The 22,088-nt window shown below is 42.2% G+C and overlaps 1 protein-coding gene across 1 annotated transcript in view; it reads right to left on the bottom strand.

The window, feature by feature from the left end:
- Positions 1-16,004: 16,004 nt before the first annotated feature.
- Positions 16,005-22,088, bottom strand: part of WWC3 (WWC family member 3) — a 357,513-nt gene continuing 351,429 nt past the window's right edge. The window contains exons 22-23 of the mRNA XM_082245434.1: positions 20,993-21,120; positions 16,005-16,760 (exon numbers count right to left, since the gene is read on the bottom strand). Of these exons, the coding sequence (XP_082101560.1) occupies positions 16,694-16,760; positions 20,993-21,120 (195 nt within the window). The 3' untranslated portion in view covers positions 16,005-16,693. The remainder of the gene's footprint in view (positions 16,761-20,992; positions 21,121-22,088) is intronic.

The following is a 22,088-nucleotide window of genomic DNA, read 5'->3' as shown; positions in this document are numbered from 1 at the left end:
CTTTAGCACAAGAGGAATAGCAGTAGCACATAGTCTCAAGGATCTCTCACACCAGCCTGTACTCACTAATGTCCTTGGATAATTGGTTGCCTCCTTCCAATATCTTCCAGATACTTTTCCAGTGATACCAGACTAGATCCCTAGACAAAAAGTCCCATAGTCAGCTTCAGCAACTTTCAGTAGAATAGGCCCCCCCTCCCCCAAGCTAACCTAGCTGGGACCTTGATGAGCAGCAAACACATGGCAGGCTTGCCCAGTGGGCAAATAGTCCCCCCAAGCTGTGATCTCCTTCTCAGTGGCAAGGCCTCTCAGTTCCAGGTTTTAGAGTACTTATACCTACACACTCCAAGCCACCATCTGGGCACACTCTTCCCAGGGATCAAATTAATAACTAACAAATATTTGTACATTTTAAACTGCGCCTTTTTGTGAATGTATGAATGTGAGTTAGGGACCTTAGATTGTAAGCTCCTTGAGGGCAGGGACTGATGTGAATGTACAATATATATATATATAGGTAAAGAGTTACATAAATTAATGGCGCTATAAAAGTACCTGTAATACTAATTATTAGCACACACAAACGCAAAGTCCTTGCTAAATTCCTACTAAGGCCTCGTTTACATAGGGTGTACTAAAGTGTATGCCCATGAAGGGTCGCGTTTACCTGTATGGGGATGCACAGGTGTTCCGTGCATACCCGTGCAGGCAGTTCTATTCATGTCAATTGGGACGCAGCGGCTGCCTGGAAACACCCGCTGCTCCCAGTCTGACATCTGTGTTAGTGTGGGTGCCCGACCCAAAATCCAGACTTCGTGAGCTCAGGGACGTGCACCCGAACTCACATGAATGTTGAATTGGGAGCAACGGCTGTGTTCATGCAGTTGCTATATCACAAATTACATCAGTGGGACGGCTTGCATAGGGAACACCTGTGCATGTAAACACAACCTTGCAGGAGTGTACACTGTAGTATGCCCTGTGCGAACAAGGCCTTACTATGTATTTTTTTTACAATTTTATTATCTAAAATGTTGTGCTTTTTCTTTGGGGGGGGGGGGGGGGGGGGTTGGTTGAGATATCAGTGATCTAAACTGTCCCCCTGATATCTCTTCTTTGAGACAGAGAAAGGGACTGAAGGCATACAGTCCCCTTCTCTGCAGTCTCAGCTACACTGCATATGGGTGAATAGAAGAGTAGAAGTCTCTGTATAGAGTGTCCTATTTATTCACAAACTGAAGCATAGTAAACATTGTTTACTAGCCTTCAGTGATGAATGAACACAGAAGCGATTGGTACAGATAATTCCATTTAGATGTATTCATTCAGGAAAGGAAGGGGCCTGGTAAACACCTTTACCAGATCCCCCCCCCCCCTTTCTCCACACACTTAATCCTGACACAAATCTCCAGCTCTAGCAGCAGCTGCAGCCGACGGGAGGGGTAGGTGGCAAAGCCAACCAGCAGCACAGCAGGGACAGATGCCGGGGGATCAGTGAGGGTGGGTCCATTGCAGGGAGTCAGAGTGGCAAAAAGATGCATTGTCAGCCACTAATCAGAGCTATCTGATTATTCAGCAGAGTCTGCTGAATCGTTTTGCTGAAGTGACCATGAGTTTATAGCAGAAGGAGGAATGCCAGGTCCGGAGGTAAGGCTGCTCCCCCAAACTGATCTTTAAAATATTTTTTTTCTTTTACTTTTGTACCCTAGGTCAGTGCTTAGGAAGATACAGTAGATTAACTCAGTCCCAAAGCAACTGTGTTGCACTGCAATGTGGTGCATTGAATAAAAATGCACAATCTTTGCTCAATGACCAGTAGTGCGTTCCACCATGTTGCAGTGAATGGATTTGAATAGAGTGCCTTTTCTCAGTACTACAGCACCTAGTAGTCCCTAGGTTTCCCAGTTCTGTAGCACAGTTGTGAATATATGTTTATTTCTTGAAGTCTCCAGAATTGAGGCTTGTGCTGCTGTGAACTGTGTTATCTCCATTGGGTGTGAACCCATCTTTAATCCTTGTGTTAGGACAGAAACTCAATCATATATTAAGTAATCATACCTCATCTGAAGACAACAAGTTGATGAGATGTTACGGATCAAGTCAGTAGTGGATGGCTCACATAGACATGACTAAGGGCAGATGTCTGCCTCTTCTCTGTACTGTGTGTCTGTTGGATGGAGAAAGCTTGTTGGGTGTTGGCTAAAAAACAAGGTGAATGATTCAGATCCAGAAGGTGTAGTATTAGCCAGAGGTGTTTGTTCTTTCACAAACCAGCTATTGTAAAATGCGCACATCTATCTGAAGGCTGGGATTAGGTGTAAATCTCATTAAACAGCTGTCAAATCCACAATTAAATCTGAAATATTTGACTTGTTTATTTCCTGGCGGAAAGTCACAACAGAATGATCTTTTTTTCTCCTTCACCGCTGCAGGCAGGTTTTTAGTTATATCTACAATACCTTGTTAGTACAACTCCTAGCTGCCCTACCATGACTGCAGATGTCCGGATATACTAGGAACAAGAAAAAACAGAGGGCGCATCTGCCTAGCGCATTATCTAAAATAAAAATGGCTTTATTAAAAGTAAGTGCAAAACTTTGTTAGTGACTGACCTAGAACAGGCATGCATCCAGTGAAACTCCCATCCAGCATACCTGTGTAGGGATCTGCTGCACTCTTATGTCTGTATTTGTAAGTGGCTGTGCTGTGAGTTATTTATGTACCTCACTTTCTGTCCATGTATGGCTGGATTTAAAAAAATCTCAGGAGGAAGTGAAGAGAGAAAGATGGACTTAGCCACATGACTTTACACACACTTGAGCTGATGCTGCTGTTGTATTTTATCCAGACCAGAAGCAGAGACTTTTATGCAAGTATTCCTTTTTTCTGTGTACTAGGGACTAAGTGCAGAGTAGTAGGCTAAGTTCCAGTGCCACACCATGGTTTCTGTTTGGTGGAAAGCTGCATTCCAGGCTGGTTGGACAAAGGCTGGTGGGTCTCCTCATCACTGCAGCTCTTGTCTTCAGGTCTCTGACACCACGACGAATGCCACATTGTAATAATCCTTAGAAGCCCCTGTAACTGGACTTTGCAGCAACATTCTGCTGGAGGTATCTCTATTAATAATTACATATACCCAGGTATATGTGGTCAATTCCACCGGGACTCTTGTTTTGCCCTTTGCTGACAATACTTGTTTGTACATTGGATGTACAATATGTACTATCAATAACATTTTCCTATATATAGCTTGTATTATTTCTTTTAATGGTAGGCAATGGGCATCTATATACAGTACTTATGGTAATGATATATACTGGTTGCATTAGTTCCCCTGCTTTCAAATACTTTGACTTTGTAATTAGTTAAATTCCCAGTAAAGAAATCCCCTCGTTCACAGAGGCTTTACCCTGGGTGGAGGCACTGCCAACTCTATTATCAAACCAACTCCTCCTCGTAGTGAAGGTTCTGGATCTTTTTATTTACCTGCAGGTTTAGCGCAATGTCCTGTTTGGGGAAGGTTATTTTTCACAACCATCCTAAAAGAGGGCTACACCTGTTTCAGATCAGTGATGTACAGTGTTATGTCTCAAATTTAATTCTGTTCAGGAAACATGCTGTACCTGGGGGAGACCCAGTCTGCATGGATATTATGGTAACCTGCTGACTTGACAAGATCCACAAGCAGTTTAACTCCCCAAGAATCCTTTCCTGTGCTGTAAAGCAAAGGTTGGAAATAAACCACTGCACATGTCGTTAACCATGGGTCATCAAACTAGGTCCCCACACTCTAGGAACATCAGTAAAGACAAACTTTGGTCAGATTCCCCCCACCCATTGTTCTTACGGAGATACAGTGCCTTGCGACAGTATTCGGCCCCTTGAACTTTGCAACCTTTTGCCACATTTCAGGCTTCAAACATAAAGATATAAAACTGTAATTTTTTGTGAAGAATCAACAAGTGGGACACAATCATGAAGTGGAACGAAATTTATTGGATATTTCAAACTTTGTTAACAAATAAAAAACTGAAAACTTGGGCGTGCAAAATTATTCAGCCCCTTTACTTTCAGTGCAGCAAACTCTCTCCAGAACTTCAGTGAGGATCTCTGAATGATCCAATGTTGACCTAAATGACTAATGATGATAAATAGAATCCACCTGTGTGTAATCAAGTCTCCATATAAATTCACCTGCACTGTGATAGTCTCAGAGGTCAGTTTAAAGCGCAGAGAGCATCATGAAGAACAAGGAACACACCAGACAGGTCCGAGATACTGTTTTGGACAAGTTTAAATCCGGATTTGGATACAAAAAGATTTCCCAAGCTTTAAACATCCCAAGGAGCACTGTGCAAGCGATAATATTGAAATGGAAGGAGTATCAGACCACTGCAAATCTACGAAGACCTGGCCGTCCCTCTAAACTTTCAGCTCATACAAGGAGAAGACTGATCATAGATGCAGCCAAGAGGCCCTTGATCACTCTGGATGAACTGCAGAAAACTACAGCTGAGGTGGGAGACTCTGTCCATAGGACAACAATCAGTCGTATACTGCACAAATCTGGCCTTTATGGAAGAGTGGCAAGAAGAAAGCCATTTCTTAAAGATATCCATAAAAAGTGTTGTTTAAAGTTTGCCACAAGCCACCTGGGAGACACACCAAACATGTGGAAGAATGTGCTCTGGTCAGATGAAACCAAAATTGAACTTTTTGGCAACAATGCAAAACGTTATGTTTGACGTAAAAGCAACACAGCTCCTCGCCCCGAACACACCATTCCCACTGTCAAACATGGTGGTGGCAGCATTATGGTTTGGGCCTGCTTTTCTTCAGCAGGGACTGGGAAGATGGTTAAAATTGATGGGAAGATGGATGGAGCCAAATACAGGACCATTCTGGAAGAAAACCTGATGGAGTCTGCAAAAGACCTGAGACTGGGACGGAGATTTGTCTTCCAACAAGACAATGATCCAAAACATAAAGCAAAATCTACAATGGAATGGTTCACAAATAAACATATCCAGGTGTTAGAATGGCCAAGTCAAAGTCCAGACCTGAATCCAATCGAGAATCTGTGGAAAGAACTGAAAACTGCTGTCCACAAATGCTCTCCATTCAACCTCACTGAGCTTGAGCTGTTTTGCAAGGAGGAATGGGCAAAAATTTCAGTCTCTCGATGTGCAAAACTGATAGAGACATACCCCAAGCGACTTACAGCTGTAATCGCAGCAAAAGGTGGCGCTACAAAGTATTAACTTAAGGGGCTGAATAATTTTGCACGCCCAACTTTTCAGTTTTTTATTTGTTAAAAAAGTTTGAAATATCCAATAAATTTTGTTCCACTTCATGATTGTGTCCCACTTGTTGTTGATTCGTCACAAAAAATTATATCTTTATGTTTGAAGTGTGAAATGTGGCAAATGGTCGCAAAGTTCAAGGGGGCCGAATACTTTCGCAAGGCACTGTATCTTTCCATCTATGATCACAGTATGAATAGTGAAAACAGTGAATTTTTGTTTACCTGAGCTTATGCAAAAATTCCTTAAAGCGGAGTTTTGGCCACATACACATTTTTGAGATAAAAATACCCCCCTAATCCTCAACTAACACCATTTACACTAACCCCACATTACAATTCAAGACAGTAATTGAATTAATGTAAAACCTTACCTTTAAAATTGATTGCAGAGCGCGGCCATCTCTGTGACCTTCTTCCTGGTTTCTGGCTCCCAGAATGCCGATCGCAATCTTGCACATGCTCTGTAGATTTTGATCGGCTATCAGAGCAGCCACCGGCCATTCCCATTGCATCCTGGGATTGATGACTCACATCTCCCAGGACGCAATGCGAAACCAGAAGTGACATCCGGGCCGTGGCCGCAGAAGGAAGAAGTCGGACAGAGATGCCCCTAAAATAAGGTAAGTGACCCCCCCCCCCCCCCCCAAAAAAAAAGAAAAAAAAATGTCCAATTCTTTTTCCCCACAGGAATCTGGAAAGAAGAAAAAGAGGGTGGAACTCCGCTTTAAACTAGACCTGTCGATAGGGAGAAAGATGGGCTGCCATTGCTGATGTTAAAAAAAAAAAGCTATTTGCTCTTCTGTTCCTGGGTCCAATACTTTCCATGTCACAGTGTGCAGCCAGTAAAGTTATAACTCCCAACCTGCATACACATTCCTGATCAGTGACCCAGAAATCTTTGAGGCCAGAGGGTTAGCATAACAGCTGTGGGAGGCTCAGTAGCTTAGATGTTAGCACTTTCACCTTGCAGCACTGAGGCTTTGGTATGTATACCAGCAAAGGCTCTATCTGCATGGAGTTTGCATTTCTTCCTGTGCTTGTGTGGTTTTATTCTGGGTACTCAGGTTAAGGCCAGGTTCACACATTTGCTGCCACGGGTTAATGCCTGGGCTCCAGTACGTGTCTGTTTACTGGTTCAAGTGCTATTCAGGCCTGAATTTTTGCCTGAATTTGCACCTGAACCAGACCCAAACACGCCAAGGACCCATTTGCAATCTCCCCCGCGGCCGCCCCAGACATGTGTGAACTGGCTCCACTGATAGCCAGTCACACTCACCTGTCATGCGAATCGGATGCGGAGAAATCCGCATCCAATTTGCATGTATGTTGTGAACCCAGCCTAATGCCTCATACACACGTTCAGATAATCGTACCAAAAAAAAGGCTTTAGACTTGATCACACGATAATCTGATTGTTAGTAAACAACTTTCGACAGCCGATCATGACAGTTTGTCCAACAAAACACAAACACGAAAACTTATGTCGTACGATAGTTTAGCGAATGACAATCGTTTAATCAGTACAGTATGCGTCCGCTAAAATTCGATAGACAAAGACCACACATGATCAGAAACACAAAAATAACCCGGAAAAAGCCTGTCTGCCATTGTTTTTGTTTTGTACTATCTGATACGTAGCTACGCAACCAAGAAGCTTTTCCAGAATCGTACGAAAAAAATCATACTCTAAGTACGCATTGTTGAATTCGATACTAGTATCATGCAACAAAATGCGAACGATATGTCATCCGATTATCTCATCGTGTGTACGAGGCTTAAAGACATGGTGGTAAGTTAATTAGCTCCTATCTAAAAACTGACACTTGTATGTGTGTAAGTGTGTGCATGTGAGATAGGGACCTTCGATTGTAAGGTCTTTGGCGGCAAGAACTGCTGTGAATAGAAAGGCATGGAAGGGCGCTATATCTACTCAAATAAAGTGGAATAAGAAATAAACCTGCATACATAAATTCCTAAAAAGTCATGCTTAAACATCTAAAAATAATAATCAGGTAATCCTAGCTGTGAAAAGAAATACTGTATGTAAACAAATGTGCATAAAAATCAAGCAGTAGTATGAGAGAAAAACAAAAAATATTAACAAAACAATTAAATATCCAAGTCCATTGCAAAATAGTGGTGAAACCAAAAAAAAAACAGTCTATATCGGTATGTGCTGTGATCCAATGAAATCAAGGTAAATAGTGAAAAAAAAAACAGTGCTCTATCCCGACAACTGACAATCCACTACTGTGTGCAGTGGCCGCTCACCTTAATGCCCCGTACACACGTGCAGATCGTCGGCCGAACGATCGGCCGTCTTTTGTCCAGGGCTGTCGTGTCTGTTGAAAAGTGCAAAAGACTGCACAAGAATTTTGTCCGCCGACTACAGCCGACTGCAGAAGTGATGTCATGTGATGGTAAACTTTCCCTGTGTTTTTTCTTTTCTGAGCATGCCCAGTCTTGCAAATCTGCTGTCTGTCGGCCGAATTCTGTATTGACTGGCGAACAATCGGCCGCTCTGGTGTCGGCATACAAAAATTTTAATGCTTGCACGACAGATTCTTTTCGGCCAAAAGTGCGGTGTAAGCTGTCGGAAGCATCATACTAACAAGCCGAAAATCGGCCGATCGTTCGGCGGCCGAACATTTTCGGCCGACAATCTGCACGTGTGTACGAGGCATAAGACAAATAATATTGCGCTTTCAAGGGGTCAATCATCGACTGGTGAAGATCATTCCATGACAGATGAAATTCAGCTCTCACATAAAATGAAAATAGGGGTCTCCATAGAGTAGTAAATTAAAACAACATTAATAGAACATAGTACTGTAATTACTTACATGTAAAATTGCAAAGATGTGTGTAGAAAAACGTGGGTCACACAATATTGCAGGGTGGAAAATTCTGAACTTACGAGTTCGGCAAGCAGCTTGCTGTGGGGGCACCCGAGCCAAATCACAGCTCCATTCAGACACGGAGTCCCGTCCTGGCCACTCTCTCTTCTGACTGGCTAGATGACTTTGATTGACAGCAGCAGCAGCCAATGACGCCGCTGCTGTGTCTCAGCCAATCAGGATGGAGAATCTTGGATGGCTGAGACACTCAAGGGACATCTTTGGATAGAGAGAGACCTCAGGTAAGTGTCAGGAGGGCCAAGGGGGGCTGCTGCACACAGGTTTTTTTTTATCTTAATGCATTTCTAAGCCTTTGTTTAAAATTTTTAGGGACTCGTTAAGGACTGGAATAGTACCACTGGATTGGCGTAGGGCCAATGTGGTGCCTATATTTCAAAAGGGATCAAAGTCTTCGCCAAGTAACTATAGACCTGTTCGTTTAACTTCTATTGTCGGGAAGATATTAGAGAGTTTAACCACTTTAGGACTGGAGGATTTTCCTGCTTTACGTCCAGGCCACTTTTTGCAACATGGCACTGTGTGATTTTAACTGACAATTGCGCGGTCGTGCAACGCTGTACCCAAACTAAATTTACGTCCTTTTTTTTCCACAAACAGAGCTTTCTTTTGGTGGTATTTGATCACCTCTGCGCTTTTCATTTTTTGCGATAATAATAAAAAAAGAGCGAAAATTTTGAAAAAATAACAATATTTTTCTACTTTGACAGTTAGAAAATATCCAATATATTCAATTTTTGTCATATATTTAGGCCAAAATGTATTTAGCTACATGTCTTTGACAAAAAAATTCTCAATGAGCGTATTTTTAACCGATTTAAGACCTGAAGATTTTACCCCATTCCTGACCAGGCCATATTTTGCGATTCGGCACTGAGTTATTTTAACGGACAATTGCGCGGTCGTGCAACGCTGTACCCAAATTAAATTTATGTCCTTTTTTCCCCACAAATAGAGCTTTTTTTTGGTGGTATTTGATCACCCCTGTGCGATTTTTACGTTTTGCGCTATAAACAAAAAAAGAGCGACAATTTTGAAAAAATAACAATAAATTTTTATATGAAATTCCCCCCCCCCCAAAAAAAAATGTAAAAATCAAAATTTTTACCAGACTTCTGTGGTTGAGCACCCTCCCCCCCCCCCCCCCCACACACCTGTACTCTATCAGTGTCCACTATCAAGTAGATATAGGAGGAGTCCCTTGTAGTGCAGTTGCACATCTCTCCCAGCAAGGAGTATTATCTCCAAGGGTTAGAGAGGCTGGATTCATCCTTCTTTTTATGGATAGTGTAGGACCCACTGACAATGGGGAACTTTGACGTAGTGGTGGGCTTGAGCACGATATGGCCATATGGTGGGACCAAATCCCCATTTTTATTTATGGATTGTCTTTATATTTGATAGTCATTTATTTTGCATGTGTGCGCTATTCTTTTTTAATATGCATGTCGCTTGGTTCATAGCTGCACCAGCTTTAGAAATACATGTTCAGGATGTGCTCCCCAGCTTTTTGCTTGTTTATTATGTATTCGGTCTGACCAGACTTCTGTGGTTGAGTACCCCCCCCCCCCCCCCCACAAACACCTGTACTCTATCAGTGTCCACTATCAAGTAGATATAGGAGTAGTCCCTTGTAGTGCAGTTGCACATCTCTCCCAGCAAGGAGTATTATCAAAAGGAGGGTGTGTTGGACGCGAAACGGCCATAGAGCTTGTTATCTCAAACACCTAAGGTCCCAGTCATCACTTTTCATTTTAGTGGTGGCTTTATATGCGAGTTCTTTTTTACCGTTAGATGAATAAAGTGCAAAAAAGGTTGGTGATGGCGCTAACCTGATTTCTGTGTATATTGCACAAGATCCCGTGTATAAAAGAAAATGGTGATTACCATAACAGGTAAATAAATTAACTTATAATAAAGTCATAAAAGTGCAAGTGCCAGAGTTCAGGATCTGTATATTGGGCTCAATAATGCATGCCCCAGAAAGTGCTTAAAGCGGAGTTCCACCCTAGTTATACATTTTTTTATAAAAATACCCCCGGGACAGTCAGGGCTAGCACATTCCACAATGGCTAGCCTCTGATCTGTCCCGGGTTGCACTTACCTTTCAGGAGAAAAACTTACCTTGAAATTGTCTTCTCCAGCGCTGCCATCTCGGGTGTGGGCAGCTTGAAGCCAGCGCGATCCTCTTCCGCGTCCTCTTCGGTCCTCTTCCTCCTTCTTCGGTCCCACGATGCACTGCAGCGGCCCCGACGTCACTTCCGGGTCGCGTGCGTCATCCCTCCACAGCTTCTGGGCATGCCCAGAAGCTGTTTAGAAGGGAATGACGCGCGCGCCCCGGAACTGACGTCGGGGCCGGTGCAGGCGCAATGATTCCTGGGAGCGATGACGTTCAGCTCCCAGGAATCATTGCAAAAGCCAGGAAGTGACGAATCGCCGTGGCCGCCGAGGGGAGGAAGAAGGAAGTAAGGTGAGTATATTTTCTCTAAAAGGTAAGTGGAAAAAAAAAAAAAAATTGCGATTATCCATTTGTTTTTCAGGTGACCGGGAGCGAGAAGATGGAGGTAAGTATAAATTTCGGGTGGAACTCCGCTTTAAGTGATAAAATAAATGTGCAAACATCCAATAAAAGTGCGTTTTTATTTTTCACAAATAGTGCATAAATAAATAAATAGTGCGGGTATTTGTTAAAATGAATATAATATAAACAGGTAAAAATTATTGTCCATAGAACTTCCAAGCTCTGTAGTGCCAAAAAAGGTGGTGCTAGTGCAAGAATAGATGGTGGAAAACACTAAAAGCCGTGAAAAAAAGGTAAAAAGGTTGTGCCTATAGAAGGACACTAGGTGTCGCACTCACCCCTTTAGAAGGCACACTATAAATGCAGGCTGTATATGTTCGGATACACCCAATGGGGACAAGCAAATGGTCTCAGGCTGGGCAAACCTCAGAGGATCCTCCACGCATGGGTCCGGTCTAGGTGCTCAAAGACAGAGAGCCCCATGGTGTAGTATATCTTAATAATGTACAGGCAAGTGTAGGTAAACTCACGCTTTGGGTTGATCAAGTTCAGTCTCGGATGCAGACGCCGGACGCTGAAGCTTCTTCCGCGTTCCACGGCTCCCAACTGCAAAAACCGGAAGTGACGTTGACATACAAACTCCGCCCTTTTTTTTTTAAGTTCAGTCTGGGATGCAGACGCCGGACGCTGAAGCTTCTTCCGCGTTCCACGGCTCCCAACTGCAAAAACCGGAAGGGACGTTGACGTACAAACTCCGCCCTACGCGTTTCGTCATCTGACGTCAACACACCATCCTCCCGGTTCTTAAATGCTCATTTGTATCCCAGCAACCAAGGACGCTACAGCACCATATTGGATCTCTCATGAAGTCAGACAGCGGCCATATTACTATCTCCTAATGTTGTCCGTTCATGAAAGGATATATCTAAGTGAGTGTTCATCGTGTCTGATCAACCGAAAACGGAGCAAATTAAAAACAGTTTTCTAAAAGCTTTTAATTGTAAATAAGTTAAAAATGGTATGTAAAACCATTGATAAAAATAATTTTAAACGAGTTTCAAAGTAAAGGATAGATAGAGAAAACATATTGCAATATAAGGCTAATATAAATAATTATCTAGGAAAGGAGACCCAGTGCCATTATTGCAAACGATGCTAGGTGCAATTAGTGCAATGTGAGTTCATAGGTGAGTAGTGAGAAAAGGGAGACAATGAGAAGTTTTGTTTCCCTAAATATGTGAGTGATGTTGGATGGGAAGGCTGGGGAAAAAAACCTTCCAAAAAATATTAAAATTCATTCCAAGGGGATTCTTATACGTCTGGCCTTGGACACAGTATCTGATTTAGTACTATCATTTTCGGAGGATGAGGTGGCGACAGCCAGCCCTCGCTTCTACCCCTTCTGGTAAAAGTCCCGGTCCCGACGGTTTTACTCCCAAATTCTACAAAACTTTAAGCTCCCTCTTAACCCCTTTTCTATCCAAAGTATTTAACTCCATCTCGAGTGGCTCCACTTTTCCCTCACCAAACAATGGAGGCTCACATTTCCCTTATCCCAAAACCAGGCAAAGACCCCTCTTTCTGTGCCAATTAGCACCCAATTTCTTTGATTGGAGTGGACCTTAAAATATATGCCAAAATTCTAGTGAACCGGCTGCAGCCATTGATGTCGCAGCTTATACACATGGACCAGGTTGGTTTTGTCCCGGGGCGAGAAGCTGAAGGAGAAGGGCGAAAAGGACTGACCATGCCTGCACTCACGACATTCCACTCTGTCTCCTGACAGTAGATGCTGAAAAGGCTTTTGATCGAGTTGATTGGCAATTCCTAAATCTAACCCTTCAACAGATAGGTCTCGGCCCGTACATGATGTCTCGGATAATGGCTCTATATACGACTCCATCTGCTAGAGTCCATGTTAATGGTTCCTTGTCCCCTAAATTTAACATCCATAACAGAACGCGTCAAGGATGCCCCTTGTCCCCGCTTTTGTATGTTCTTAAGATGGAACATCTTGCCATTGCCATTCGTAATAACCCCTCTATCAGTGGAGTATCAGTCGGCCCTTTACATTCCAAACTTGCCTTATTTCAGGACGACTTGTTGCTCTATGTTACTTCGCCCCGAGTGTCGTTGCCTGCAATCATGGAAGAATTTCAGGAATTCGGAACTATGAGTTACTTTAAAGTCAACCACAACAAATCAAAAATATTGAACATTACCTTAACCTGAGCAGCCCTTAGACAGATCTCAAGCTCCTATCCCTTTAAGACCGGATCCTCTTTCATCCGCTATCTGGGTATCAATTTGCCCTCTGATGCGTCTCGTCTTTTCACCGAGAATCTTGAACCCCTCCTTACTAGGACTGTGCCTAACCTCTCCACTTACTCCATGAAAAGGTTGTCATGGCTCGGGAGGATCAACGTCTTAAAAATGGACATTCTTCCCCATTTTCTATACTTGTTTCAAGCAATTCCTATCCACATACCGACCTCCTATTTTGAAAAACTTTGCAGATCCCTTTCATGATACATATGGCTCCCCTGTCACCCTAGACTAAAATACATGACGCTCACCCTTCCTAAGTCTCGAGGGGGAGCTGGAGTTCCTGACTTCGCTCTTTACCATAAGGCAGCGATACTGACGCGGGTGGTAGATTGGTTCCATAATCATTCAACTAAATTGTAGGTTCAGCTGGAACACCACCTTACCCTGTACGACTTACGTGCCCTGCTGTGGACCCCCAAGGAACTCCGAAGGAGTGCATTTGCCCTGGGTAGTCTCACGCACCAGACGCTCCATGCCTGGGTTCGCCTGAATGCCTCGGGGAGCCTCTCTAAATCCCAAGGCCATATGACACCCTTCTTTGGTATTCCTTCCTTCCCACCAACAGCTGTGTGCGCTCGAGGTTTGGACCTTTGATAATAGACCGACCATAGACATGTGGCACAATTATTGCGGGCAGACCCTTCACTGTTGTCCACTCCAGATCCTCAAAACCCTCCAAATAGCGCAACGGGCTGGCTACAGAGGAAGCAGGTCCTTTCTTATCTGCGCACTCTCTCAGACGTCCATGAGGACCCCTCAGGTTTTGATACACTTTTACTCCAGGACGACCCGCCCACGCACACTTTGTCCCAACTATACTCTCTATTTATCGGGGTCCACCTCCCTGATCTACCCCCATACACATCTGTTTGGGGAAGGGAGCTAGGATGTGATATCTCCCTTATTGACTGGTGAAAACGTTTTGCTCTGACTTATGCACTTTCTCCAGCCACTAAGGTGCAGGAGAAAGGGTTTAAGCTTCTGACCAGGTGGTATAGGTGCCCCTCCACGGCCAAACACGTTAATCTGCTTCTATCGGATGCTTGATGGAGGTGCATGTCATCTAAGGGTACGTTGCTACATATATGGTGGGAATATCCCCCAATCCCCAGGTTTTGGGAAATGATCATAGCTCTGTACTGCAGGCTTCAGGCCACCACTGTTACTATTGGCCCAATTGTCCCTAATTTTAGGCTCTTTCAAATCGATTAAGAAAGATGTTCTTCGGCATTTCTTGGCAGCAACCAGGACAGTGATCCCCAGACATTGGAGGACTTTAAATGTACCTTCTAAGCTCGAGTGGGCCTTGGAGGTAGATGGGATCAGAGACCTGGAAAATCTGTTGGCTCGGGAGGATGGTAGAGAGGTGCGATTCTCCACCGTCTGGTCCACCTGGGATGTGTTCCGGTATTCTGACTAATTTAAATCTTGGACTGGGGATCCCTAACCCCAGGAACTGGTGGGTAATAGCGGGGGGCGTGCATAACCAAATAACCCCCTTCTCTGCTTTCCTTGCTTTCTCTCGCTCTTTCTTCTTATTCCCTTTCTACAAAATATTGGTCTATGTTCACTGATACTTACTAATGTCACTTTTTCCTTTACTTGACATGCAATGTTGATGTCCCATTAGATGTTTACTGATACAGACTAATATTTACACTGTCAATGGCTCTCATATAGTACTATACCTACTCGGGAGGTGCTGTCTGCAATTTATATGTCGCACTGCTACGTTCTGCTATGCCTTATCACTTGATTCTGGTTTCCATATAGTCCTCTACTGGTCATATTCGTATTGTATATTTGACATGAGAGATACCGCTTGTTCGCTGTGTTTCTTGTCTATTATCTTTTTCTATGTTTATATTGTAAAATCTAACTTTAATAAACTGAGATTGAGCTAAAAAAGGTCTGGATTATTTCCTGAGTGTACATAATATAAATGGGTACTAATATTTAAAGGTAAAGTTGATCCAGGGAATATCCCATTGCCTCTCGGGTGATCAGGAAGGAATTTTTTTCCCCTGCTGTAGAAAATTGGATCATGCTTTGCTGGGGTTTTTCCCCTTCCTCTGGATCAACTGCGGGTAAAGGATTGTATGGTTGGGTTTTTATTTTTTACTGTTTTTTTTTGTTTTCTTATTGGTTGAGTGGTCTTTTTTCAACCTTGCTAACTATGTAACTATGCACCTGTATGCATAGGCACATTACAATTAATGGGCTGTATTTTAGCTCAGTAAAAAAAAAGCAGTGCTTTTTCAAGCTGCAGTGTGCAAGAGGCCTTAGAGTGAAAAGTAGCAACAATCATGCTTCTCCAATCACAAGACAAAATAAAAACGTGTATTTCTCCTTAAGGCCTCTTTCACACGGCCGTTCAGTTTTTTTTTCCCGCTCCGGTGCTTTTTTTTTTTTACACGGAGCGGATGACACAAGTGTCATCCGCTCTGTATGTCCGCATATCATCCCATCCGTTTGCGGATGATATACGGACATAATGTAAGTCTATGGGCATTGCGGATGTCAGCGGATGACACCGCTGACGTCCGATTTTGCTTCCTTTCGGTTTTTTAAACGGAACAAAAATAGGGTTCTGTTCCGTTCCAAAAAACGGAACAGAACTGAAAGGATGAAAATCGGATGTCAGCGGATATCCGCTGACATCCACAATCCCATAGACATTCATTATGTCCGTAAATCACCCGCAAACGGATGGGGTGATTTACGGACATACGGACCGTCCGTGTGTAAGAGCCCTATATGTTACTAATGATAAAAAACATTGGAAACAAAAAATAATAAAATCATGGAACAAGTAAACACACACATTTTATCAGCAGTTATATTGGGTAATCGTTGGAGTAACCTAAAAAGCAGAGCAGTAAGCTGAGAAGTGTAACAAACACAGTGACAAAAAAGTTCAAACAACAAGAAGAGCTCTGGAAAATGCAATGCCATTTTAATCAGTATTAAAACCCTTGCAGTGATAATATTTCAGTACAGAACAGAAATCATGTGAAAGAATATGAGATATGTTATGAAGAAAAGCAAGAAATATATATATATATAAAAAAAAGCTACCAAAGGTGACAGTTTGCAAATAATATTTCCGTTTCAGGTACCAGAAAGAAAGCCAGTTCATCAGTCCAATTCAGCTGTATGACAAAACACTTGGAAGCATAAATTCAATCTAGAACAACTTTAAAGTAAGTATTTTCCTTCAAGGAAAATAAGAACCTATAAATAAATTACTGTTACAGCGAACTGTCCTGAACTTGCTTTATTTCCAATTTCCAGCCTTTTTTTAATTAAAAGTCACATTAAAAAGCATCAAAACTGTACATTTTTTTCAGAAGAGAGTAGTTGATCTATAAAATAGTTTGTCTTCAAAGATGTCAGTGTTACAGCAAGGAAAAACCAAGCCTTGCTGCGGTCATATTATAAAATATATATAATTATAGATATTTATATAATGCATATATGTTTTTCATTTTTATTGTGTTTTTTATTTTTTACAAAATAATGAATAGCTTTTAAAACATTTGTAATATTAAACTTCACTAGTTTAATAACTTCATGGAAATACAAGCAATATTTTCGATACATCCTGTGTTCGCATGAAACACGTCATACATCGTCAGCTGGCAGAGGAGGTATATTGATCCTTGGTCTTGTAAAAAATGCTATCTTCTCCCTGACAGTAACAGAGTAGAAAGGGTTTGCTTAGATAACAAGGTTACAAACAGATGTGTAGAATAAGTATTTCTTGCATTATATCTGCTCTCTCTGGTCAGCAGCAAGTTGAAGCTCAACAGCAGGCAAACAGCAAAATTAAAGTGATGCTAAAGTCTTATTTTTTTTCTTATAAAAATAACAAACATGTTATACTTACCTGCGCTGTGCAGTGGTTTTGAACAAAGCAGCCCCGATCCTCCCCTTTTCAGATCCCATGCCAGCTCTCTTGACCTCTCCCTCCTCACGATTGCCCCCTTAGCAAGCAGCTTGCTATGGGGGCATCTGAGCCCAGCCGCAGCTCTGTGTGTTCAGTCAAACATGGATGCCACGGTTCGTTCCTGCCCCCTCTCTCTCCTGATTGGCAAATTGACTTTGATTGACAGCAGCAGGAGCCAATGGCGCCGCTGCTGTGTCTCAGCCAATCAGGAGGGAGAGTTCCGGACGGCCGAGGTACTCGTAGACATAGCTGGATTGAGATGGGCTCAGGTAAGTATTAGGGGGACTGCAACACACAGAAGGTTTTTTTTATCTTAATACATAGAATGCATTAAGATAAAAAAAAAAAAAAACCCCTTCTGCCTTTAGTATCACTTGAAGTATACAATACAGATGAAATATATAAGAAAACTGTGATACCTGTCAAAATATTTGTATTTCTTTGCATCCAGTTATGAGATTTACACACCTCTGCCACATTACACAGCCCTATCTGGCGTGGTGGGAGACCTGATTTTTCTCTGCTGCAGTTCAGTCAAATTTACAAGTCTCCACAACACCCCCACCCAGTAAAGGAGATGTAGCAGACTGATGAGCTAAGCTATCTGTTATGCTGCTCTCTCCTCCTATTAGCATGCTCCTTGCATTGCAGTACAACTGATTGACTCTTTCTGCTACTTCTACATTCGGTGTATTCGGTGTACCGGAAGGACAGGGTAGGAAAAAGAGGGGGAGGGGTATGTCTCTATGTCAAGAACAATATAAAGGTGATAGAAAGGAGTGACATTACAGAAGGGATGAGTATGGAGTTAGAATCTGTGTGGGTTGAACTCCATAGGGAAGGAGAAAAGGGGAAAGTAATTGTGGGGGTTTGCTATAGGCCACCTAACCAAGGGGAGGAGGTAGAGCTGGAATCCTTAGCACTAATGAGTAAAGTGGCAAAATTGGGATCAGTCATCATATTGGGGGACTTCAATTATCCCGACATTGACTGGGATGAGGGGACTGCACACTCACAGAAGGCACGCCTATTCACAGAAACCTTACTGGATAATTACATGTCACAGTTGGTGGATTCTCCGACTAGAGAAAATGCAGTCCTGGATCTATTGATCACTAATGACCCAGACATAATCTCGGAGGTAGTAGTTCAGGACAACCTGGGCTCTAGCGATCACAGGATGATCACATTTAGTATAAATAACAATATAACAAGGCAAGTGGGGAACATAAGAACCCTAAACTTCAGAAGGGCAAACTTTCCGAAATTGTACTCATTGATGGAAAGGGTAAACTGGGACCAAACCCTGGGATCCCTGACCACAGAGGAAAAATGGGAATGCTTTAGGAACATATTAGGCAAAGGCATCTTGCAGTGCATTCCTATGGGAAATAAATTTAGAAGAGACAAAGCCAAACCTGGCTGGCTAAACCGTAGCGTTAAAAAACTTATTAGGGGAAAAAAATTGGCCTTCAAGAAATATAAATCAGAGGGCACTGTATTGGCTTTCGAGCAATACAAGGAGGCAAATAAGAAGTGTAAACACGAAATCAAAATGGCTAAAATCAACTTTGAGAGACAAATAGCGGAGGATAGTAAAAAAAACCCAAAGAAATTCTTTAAATATATCAACAGCAAAAAAACTAGGGCAGAGCATATTGCACACATAATTAGCGATGATGGGGGGATGGTTACAGAGGACACTGAAAAAGCAACCGTGCTGAATGCTTTTTTCTCGTCAGTCTTTACACAGGAAACGGAGGGGTACACTGACCATGACTGTATGGTTAGTAGTAATACACAGGACTTGCCACTATGGCTAACAGAGGGTGAAATCAGGGAAAGGCTGGATAAACTTAACACAAACAAATCACCAGGCCCGGATGGCGTACATCCGAGAGTACTCAAGGAACTCAGTAAGGTTATATCCAGACCACTGTTCCTGATCTTTGCTGACAGTATTAGGACAGGAGATGTACCAGGGGATTGGAAGAAAGCTAACGTGATTCCGATATTCAAAAAGGGCCAGAGGCATATCCCGGGAAATTATAGGCCTGTCAGTTTGACATCAATAGTATGTAAACTTCTGGAGGGGATGATAAGGGACTATATCGTAGAGTTTGCTAAAGACAACAACATCATCAGCAGTAATCAGCACGGGTTTACAAATGGGCGTTCTTGTCAAACCAATCTCTTAGCATTCTACGAGGAGGTAAGCTGTGAGCTAGATAGGGGGAGACCAGTGGATGTGGTGTACTTGGATTTCGCTAAGGCGTTTGATACAGTTCCCCTCAAGCGCTTAATTTATAAAATAAGGTTTGCAGGTATCGACAGCAGAGTTTGCTCTTGGATACGGAATTGGCTTAAAGGGCGTGTCCAAAGGGTGGTAATAAACAGCGCATACTCAGACTGGTCTGAGGTTGTAAGCGGGGTGCCCCAGGGCTCAGTCCTGGGACCAACCTTGTTCAATTTATTCATAAACAGCATTGAGGACGGGATCAGTAGTGCGTTATCAGTTTTTGCAGATGACACAAAATTGGCCAGGGCAATAACTGCACAGCATGAAGCAGATATCCTACAGAATGACCTGGACAAAATTACAGAGTGGGCAACGACATGGCAAATAAGGTTTAACGTGGAGAAGTGTAAGGTTTTGCACTTGGGGACTAAAAACATAAAAACACAATACACGTTAGGAGGGGAACCCTTGGGGGAATCAAAAATGGAGAAGGATCTGGGAGTCTTGGTTGATGATAGATTAGGCAACAGCATGCAATGTCAAGCGGCAGCTGCCAAAGCCAGCAGAATATTAGCATGCATAAAGAAAGGGATGCATTCCAGAGATAAGACTATAATCCTTCCACTTTATAAAACTCTGGTCCGACCGCATCTGGAGTGTTCTGGTCGCCAGTCCTCAGAAGGGATGTGTTGGAGCTGGAGAGAGTCCAGAGAAGGGCAACTAAACTAATTAGGGGATTGGAGGACCTTAACTATGAAGAGCGTCTACAATCGCTCGATTTATCCTCCCTGGAGAAGAGACGTCTGAGGGGGGACATGATAGCAATTTATAAATATCTTAATGGGTATCCCAGCTTAGAAAAAAAGCTGTTCATTCGAAGGGATTGCATGAGGACTCGAGGGCATACAATGCGATTAGAGGAGAAGCGTTTTAACCACAGGCAACGTGGGGGGTTCTTTACTGTTAGGGCTACAAGATTGTGGAATTCTCTACCACAAGAGGTGGTTTCTGCGGGTAGTATGGTGGCTTTCAAAAGACTCTTAGACTTACATCTCAAGGATCAGAACATTCAGGGGTATGTGAGATGAGTACAGCCACACACACCTACACAGGTTGAACTGGATGGACTATTGTCTTTATTCAACCTCACCTACTATGTAACTATGTACATTCTCATGTCTTAACTCTTAATCAGACTTTTCCACAACCCTCCTTATGTAACTACAACACAACCAAATACTTTCAATAATGCATATAAACTATTATTTCTTCATAAGGTAAGGCTGCACATTACAGTATAATAGTGTACTTTATTTTTCACTGATATAGCATCAGTCTGTACTCAGGAGTCTGTGCTGGGGGAAAGGGAGGAAAGGGGCGTGTCTGTACTGAGAGGTTTGTCCTGGAGTGGTCCGTTTGTGGAGGTTGGTATGTGTGTGGGGGAGTCTGTACTGAGGGGTTTAGGCTGGCTGTTCCTGGTTGTTCTGTACTACAGAGTTTTTTTCTTTTTAACCCCCCCCCCCCCCCAAAAAAAAAAAAAAGAAGTACACCACTGAAGCAAGTAAGAGGTGAAAGACTAGATTTCTGGATTGTATTCAATTCTTTTAATACCAGGAATGCCCCAGGTAGAAGAAAACATTTCTGCAGTTAAAGCTGAGACATGGTATACCTTCTAAGTACTGTTATTACATCACATATGAAGAATGTTTTTATTCATGATTTTATTTTCACTGACCTAAAGGTTTGTACTTGCAATGGTTCCTTTTGATTCTGACCACGCAGCTGGAAGACTTCTTTGGAGACTTTTTTAAGCATTTTCTCAGCTGCTTGTTCTTGGTGCAGCTCAAGCTTGGTCTGTCTCATCTAAAGAGAGAAATAAACATAAAACTATTCTAAGAAACAGCAAGTGCTAGTTATAGAACAGATATATCTTTACCACAATAGAAATGTTAGACTTACATTCTGGTGCCTAGTCTAAAATCATATCAACACTGCAGCATCCTCAGCTGTTGCATGGTGTGTTTTTAGAGTTTAGGGTCATCTTTCATACTTTTCCAGCAGATTTCAAATTATCAATAAAAAGAAAAGAGAAGGCGCCTGGCCCTTTAAATAAAAGATTGTTGAACCTGCTGCCCTTTTAATTGTAATAAAACAATAAATAGGTATATATCATAGGTAAAAAGGCGCTGGTAATCTTAATATATCATGTGTTATAAAAATTAATAGGTGATTTAAAGTGTAATATATGTGATTAAAAATTGCTACAAATATATATATATGATCTACTATTGGTGCAATTAGCAAAGAAAAGTGCATACCAGTGCAATTTCAATTCAGAAGTGTTTGTGCTTCTCAAAGTAAATTAACCCACAAAGGTGTGGATCAGTGAACCAATAAATAGATATATAAAGAATTCCATACAAAAATCACATAAGAATATATATATAAATGTGCTCCAAGTAGTGTTTAAAAGTCCAGGCAATAGCATGCAATCAAAATTGTGCTTGGTGGATTCTTATTAATCCCTTCACAGTGCTCCAGGTGCTGGGATGTGACAACCGTCAATTAAGAAGTGCTTGTGCTTCTCAAAGTAAATTAATCCACAAAGGTGTGGATCAGTGAACCAATAAATAAATATATAAAGAATTCCATACAAAAATCACATAAGGATATATAAAAAAATCACATAAGAATATATAAAAAAGTATAAATATATAAATGTGCTCCAAGTAATGTTTAAAAGTCCAAGCAATAGCATGCAATCAAAATTGTGCTTGGTGAATTCTTATTAATCCATTCACAGTGCTCCAGGTGCTGGGATGTGACAACCG

Source organism: Pelophylax lessonae (assembly GCF_965119305.1).
Source record: "Pelophylax lessonae genome assembly, chromosome: 2".
NCBI classification, from domain to species: domain Eukaryota; kingdom Metazoa; phylum Chordata; class Amphibia; order Anura; family Ranidae; genus Pelophylax; species Pelophylax lessonae.
The sequence above is the reverse complement of the archived record's forward strand: the minus strand, read 5'-3'. Positions and strand labels throughout refer to the sequence as shown.